Raw genomic sequence first — 6,618 nt, 5'->3', positions numbered from 1 at the left:
TCCTTCTTGAATAATCAACACGTTAAGCAACTTCCTAACAAAATTATACTTTTCGTTCAACGTCAATGCATGTTCATATTCTACATAAATTTCAAACTAGCGAGTAAAAAAAATAAAACTAGTCTTCTCCTTTGTACATTTTTACAAGGCAATAAAAATTCAGCATATTACAAGACTTGAGTTATTAACACACCCTAAAACAGCAAAACTAGTTACCAAATTCAAGTTATAAGATTTTGGTCTTAAGATCCAACAAGGCTCCAAAATAACGTACATGGGTGTGACATATAGATCATGTACAAGGAATACAACAAATTACATTAAGCAAGTATGCAAAAATTTATAATCTCCGAGTCATTTTCAAGAAAGGAAATAACAACAAATACTAGGTATGATCACAACAAAAATTCTATAATCACAAACTTAGGCTCTGATACCAAACTTGGATCACTTAAAATAGATTCATATACAAGAAGATACGAAAAAAATAATAATAGCTGTCTAGTGTAAAAACGAGTTTAGTAACTTACCACAAAAGAGAGGAGCAACTTGACTTCACCAAGAAGAGTTTTGCTGGTTGATTTAGTGAAAATTTCTGATGGTTATCGTGAAGTATTTCAGATGATAAGAAGGGGAGAGGGTAGGGGTTTTCTTTGGCATGAAAGAATGAACTATGAGAAGAGGTCTTTAAGGATAGATGAGGATTAACAAAAGGTGGCTGCCCAACTTTTTTTCTTTGGATAAATACAAAAAGGGTGGCAGCCCAAAACCTTAAATATCTAATGCATTTAATAGCAATTCATAAAAATAATATTAACTGTTATACATAGCAACACTATGAAACTTCTCTGTCAATATTAACACTAACACAACCTAAAGTAAGAATTTTTTTTATATATTGTCAAATTCATGTTCATGTTTAGGATGTACGACATAAAATTTATCTTCACGAGAATGCAAATATTAGTTAAAACATTGGAGTGTTATGGTGGTGCTTAGGAACAGTTGGTTAAGTGATATGCATTTTATAAATTCTTTTAACTTAATGACAGTATTCGGTTATCAGTCTCAGTAAAACAAACAGGGAAAGAAATATACAACTTCTCTAGAATCTCTACTCAACGATGCTGACAACATTTGAAGTAAATTCCACCCTTAAAGGAGGCATGTGAAGTCGCCTGTTTTACGTCATAACATTAATATCATGAAAACAAACCATGTTAACATTTATTTAATGAGTTTTAATATATAGTGCATATATAAAAATATACTAGAATATATTTATATACGTATTGAGAGAGAGAAATGGAAAGAGAGAACTTCCAATATATGCATTTAGCTAATTATGACTGGAAAATTACAATTTATCCTTGTACAGAGCTAGTTACAAAGATGTACAAGGAAAGGATCAAAAAGCCTATCTTTTCCACCTTTTCTTTTACAACTTTTGTTATATTTGTAAAAGGAAAATACATTATATGCATCATTAAGTCCATTACTTTGGGACAATTCTTCATTAGTTCCGTAGAGATGCTTTTATCTCTTCAATTTGTCTTCGAATTCTAAACTGTCTTCTTAACGATAACTTTTTCCACTCTACCAAGCGTCGTAGAAACACCATAACCTGTGAAAATCAATTAGAAAAATACGAGTTAATAATAAGACAGATTTTTTTAATTTTGACCTAACACGTACTATTTCTGAGGAATCAAAAAATTTATATTTAGATTTTAAAAAGATTTGACCAATCAACTGATATTGCATGGAGTAATTTATAATTGCCTCTTATTTAAATTAGAGAAACCATTATTTGACTCTTTATAAATTCAACTAATTCGCATCACCTAAACCACAGTTCGAGAAAAAACTTAACAGAGTTATAGTAATTCTCACCTCAGATGGTTCTTGTAAAGAATAAGATGCATGTGTGTCCTTAGGAATTTTGGAGACAAGAATGCCAAAACCCTGTCCTCTTTCTCTTAGAACCTAGACCACATTTAGTGTAGGATTAATTAGTAAACAAGAAAATTCAATAGTAAAAAGTTAAAGACCAAAGAAGATCTGATAAACTCAAAAGCCAACAAAAAAGAAACACAAAACAAATAAATAAACTTGGTATCAAAATTAACAATAAATATAGGAACATAGGATACCTTGAAAGCATCTTCATCGGTTCGATCATCACCAATATATACAGGAAATACATCAGTACAGTTAGCATATCCTGTTGAAGAGAGGTTTCATTATCAAAGTTAGCATAAAAACAACTGTTTTTATTTTTTATATTTCAATAATTTATTTGATAATAAATATATATAAGACACACAGACAGTACTTACCAAGGGATTCAAGCAAGAATTCAAGAGCTTTGCCTTTGTCCCATTTAATAGTAGGACGGATCTCAAATACTTTTCTTCCTTGTGTTAATCTCAGCTTTGGGTATTCTTTAAGCACTGACCTTACGACTTGTGCTAATTCACCCCATTTCTGTTACATCAACAACAACCCCAAATCACATCTTTTCTTCTACTTTTTTAACAACAGTTAAAAAAATCCACTAGTATATTATTTTAAGCTTTTAACCCATGCTTTGTTTGATGGGCCATATATTGTTATTATTATGGATGATAATAATGACAGAACATTTGGACTGGTTGGGTTTATACCTTTTCATCAACACAGCGGAAATGTACAGAGGCACAAAACTTGTTATTCTCCACTATAACCCCTTCTGTAGACTTTGTTGCATCAATGAGTGCTTTGTAAACCTCATCAATCATTGGTAGAAATTCACTTGCTGGTTGGCAAAGAACAGCTTCTGCTCCCTGGAAATATAATATATATGAAATTCTGTAAATATTAAGGGGAGAAACATATAGAGCAAGAAAGACAAATTAGTCATAGTAAGAAGTAACTGAAGATGCTCTGAATGTAGAAAGACAATAAGTTAAACTCACTTTCTTGTATTTGGAACCTTTTGATGGTCCTTTTATATCCATTCCATGGCTTCCAGCATAGTACAACTCTGCCAATCGTACAAAGTTGTATACCTATAATTATACAATCACCAAAAAAAATCAAAAAAGTACATAAAAACCAATTCATAAAATGAAAAAAAAATCATAGAGAGAACTAAGAAGAATCCAGAAAAGTAGAGAAGTATACCTTGTCTCTGCACCTTCCACTCACTATTGCAGTAGGGAAATATCTAGCAAGTTTTCGCACTGTTGCTCTCATCTGATATATACAAAGAAGTGCTTGGAATAATTAATAAAAATGATTCCTTTTTTAAAAAAAGAAAAAAGGGGAGTAGTAAAGTTGATAAAGATAGATGAAAACACTTACAGCTTCAGACATGAAAGCTTGATCAGGATCCTCAACAATGGGGGAAAGTGTGCCGTCATAGTCTAAAAACATCACTATTTGCTTTCCCTTTGAAGCAGTTATTATCTGCTCAAACATATCCAGTGCTGATGGATGTTGCACCTGTTTCATTCTTCAATTTTCAGCTAAAACATAAAGCAAATACGTGGCAGGCATTGTATAACTGCATGAAAGTGTTTTATCTTTTGTTTTTGAGCTTACCGTCCAAGAATTGATGTCATCTGAAAGAGGAGGAGTGGATTTGTGATGAGTAGGAGAGGAAGCTCTCATTGAATCAACCCAAGAGTTGATTCTAGCACCATTATTATTCCCATTGATTTCAACAAGTGTCTTTCTTGAAATGGTGATGCAACTCCCCGGCGCCGGTGGCGGCTTTTGTACCGCCGTCGTGAACAGCGCGGGGGAGTTTGATGGTACTTGTAACTTCACTGATATTGCCAAATTAATACCGGATTTAGGATCGGACACTACCACATTCTGCTGAGTCATTGTCACTCCTACAAAAAACAAAACAACAAACACGCAATATAAGCTCCTATTCAATCAAAAAAAAGAGAAGCCTTTTTCGTTACAAAATCCAAAATTAACGCAAACCCATTTGAGAAAAATTGGAAAAAGATTCAATAACTTGCCTAAGTTATGTTCAACTAATCAGTTAATACTATATTGAAATAAAAATCTTGAAGAACAGAGAATAGTGTACTCTGCTTACACTTTTTTGTAGCAAAAGAAAATGGGGAATGAGAATGAGAGTTGAGAGGAGGCGGAAGAAGAGTTCCTTTACTTGCAAATGCTAGAAGAAAGTAGGAAGACAAATTGGGATTGGAATTGGAGTTAAGAGATGAAGAGTGGGTATCTGTGTGAAGAGATTTGGGACGGTTTGGTTTATTTTATAGTTGTAACCAGACACTAACGGACAAGGTAATGCCCTCTTCAAAGACCCACAGCCCCTCCTCCAGTTGTGGGTCCCATAGATAAAAAGACCATATGTAATTTAATTTTGAGAGTTACTAATAAGATTAAGATTGCATATTTATCCACCGCTAATACTTTTATCAGGGTAAGATGTGTGATCTATAAGTCACAGGTTTGAACCGTAAAATCAGTCACTAATATTTATATTAGGGTAGAATACCTACATTACATCCTTTAAAGTGGGGTACTTCCCTGAATCCTGCGCGAATGGGAATGTCTTGTGCACCAAATTACTCTTTTTATATTTATCAACCATGCTTAATTTATGAAAATTTAGATTAAAAAAATATACGACATACTACTCATCCGCTCTAATTGATATGACCGTATTTGATTCAACATGGAGCATAAAAAGAAAAATTTACAGATTTATGATTTTAAATTTATCATGTTTTTTGTGATGATAAAATTATGTTAAAGGTGAAATTGAAAGTTGAATTACTTTCAAATATGAAGTGTGACATCCATTTTAACTAAAATATCAAAATATTAATTTTGCATTAAACAGAAAAGAAGAAATATTTGATTTGGTATACACCACAAATAATACAATATATTCACAAATAGTAAATATATTAATTTTGATTTATGTTGTAGGTTGGAATCTTTGGAGGCAAGTTGGGATGTGGAGAGAGAGAACCCCACAGGTTCAATATCTTGGAGAGGGTTTTAGTTCTTCTCTTGCCACGTGGTCCCACCGAAACCTTATTGGCAACTGGACAATACATCCTCTTTCCCTTCTCCCGCCGTCTTAGCCGTCACCTTAACAGCCCCCTTGCCAGCTAGGACCATGCCACGTCCTCACCAATAGTTGAATATCTGTCTGATGTGGCACACGCCACATGGAACACATAGTCTTACCATCTCCTAAACGCAGGGCTGCCCTTTGGAGTAGGGTACTTGTCGGGCGGATAATTAAACTTAACAGTTCGGTTTAACAGTTATTGGATTATAAATGTAGTAATTCGTTAGTCGTCCAATAAGACAATATGCTGATTGGTATCAGATTAACATTTATCGGGGGGCTTATCGGCTAAACCAAATTAAAAAAAAATTGAACAATCATTCAATCAATACAAAATAATTTCAAATCAATACCAAATTGTTAATACCATCTAAGATCTAACCAAATGGTAATTTTTAAATGAAGAGTCTTCAAGACTACTCATACTGTCATACACGTATTAACCAAAATTTTAATACCATCAAGACTACTCATACATACATACACATATTAATCATTGATATTTTAATTTTTCGACTTCTCAGTTCTCAGTTCAAGAGAGAGACGAGACTGACGACTTCTCTGTCTCTGCTGGCTGTAGACAATTGAGAATTAGAAAATAGAAATTAGGGATTTAGCCATTTAGGGTTTCAATAGTACTTTATATACATAGGGGTAAAAGTGTAAATATAAAAATTCTTAACGGGTTAATGGTTTACCCGATAAGAAAATTGAGTAATCCGCCCCCAAACCGTTAAGCCGTTAATTATAAAATATCAATCCGTTCACCATCCATTACCCCGATAATCCGATACCAATAAGCCAATAAGCCATCAGTTTCGTTTGGTTAATGGTTTCGATTCGATTTTGAACAGCCTTACTTTGGAGCATATTATACTAAACAAATTTTAAATTGAAGTATCTCTTTCGTAATACGAACTCCCTTCGTTTTAATTTGTGTGTCTTAGTTTAACTGGATACAAAATTTAAGAAAATAAGAAAAACTTTTAACTCTTGTGGTCGTAAAATAAAATGTGTGTGATGTACCAAAATATCGTTGTATCTTGTGGTTTTACCACATGGAAAGTTCAAGTTAAGGAATTGCCAAATATAGAAAAAGACATTCGTTTTAAAATAGACTAAAATGGAACGTAACACACAAACTGGAACGGAGGGAGTAGTATATCTATCTATATTATTATAAAAGCATGAATAAAATGTTAGATTACAAAAATAACTTTTTAATATTAAGCATAATAACTCACAATAAAAGGACATAATCGGATTTCTAAACATTAGCCTTGTAATCCTATTAGTTTTAGGACATAATACTACATTACCTTTAGGAATCTTAATAGTATAATTATTTTTGGGCATAGATATATTACATGTTAGCATATAAACCTAATATCTTTAGGTACATGTTAGATTTTCTATTAGTATAATTATTTTTGGGATATTGACATATTTTAAGCCATGTAATCCTATTACTTTTAGGATATACTTCTTAAAATATTTTTATTACTATTTTAATT

The 6,618-nt window shown here is 32.5% G+C and overlaps 1 protein-coding gene across 2 annotated transcripts; it reads right to left on the bottom strand.

Annotated features, from left to right (window-relative positions):
- Positions 1 to 1,320: 1,320 nt before the first annotated feature.
- Positions 1,321 to 4,247, bottom strand: LOC107797277 (putative trehalose-phosphate phosphatase J). 2 transcript variants are annotated; one of them, XM_016620145.2, is made up of 10 exons: positions 4,097 to 4,247; positions 3,586 to 3,881; positions 3,346 to 3,486; positions 3,166 to 3,237; positions 2,958 to 3,050; positions 2,667 to 2,825; positions 2,340 to 2,487; positions 2,154 to 2,224; positions 1,894 to 1,986; positions 1,321 to 1,624 (listed from the first exon to the last, which is right to left on the bottom strand). In XM_016620145.2, exons 2-10 carry the CDS (start codon positions 3,871 to 3,873, stop codon positions 1,517 to 1,519), a joined length of 1,173 nt encoding a protein of 390 aa, XP_016475631.1. In that variant the 5' UTR covers positions 3,874 to 3,881; positions 4,097 to 4,247; the 3' UTR covers positions 1,321 to 1,516. The 2 variants fall into 2 exon arrangements, with proteins under 2 accessions (XP_016475631.1, XP_075084361.1); XM_075228260.1 differs by having other exon boundaries at positions 4,017 to 4,152.
- Between the last annotated feature and the right edge of the window lie 2,371 nt (positions 4,248 to 6,618).

The sequence above is a fragment of the Nicotiana tabacum genome, chromosome 13 (genome assembly GCF_000715075.1).
Source record: "Nicotiana tabacum cultivar K326 chromosome 13, ASM71507v2, whole genome shotgun sequence".
In the NCBI taxonomy this organism is placed as follows: Eukaryota; Viridiplantae; Streptophyta; class Magnoliopsida; order Solanales; family Solanaceae; genus Nicotiana; species Nicotiana tabacum.
Note: the sequence above shows the minus strand (reverse complement) of the source record. Positions and strands in the feature narration are given on the sequence as shown.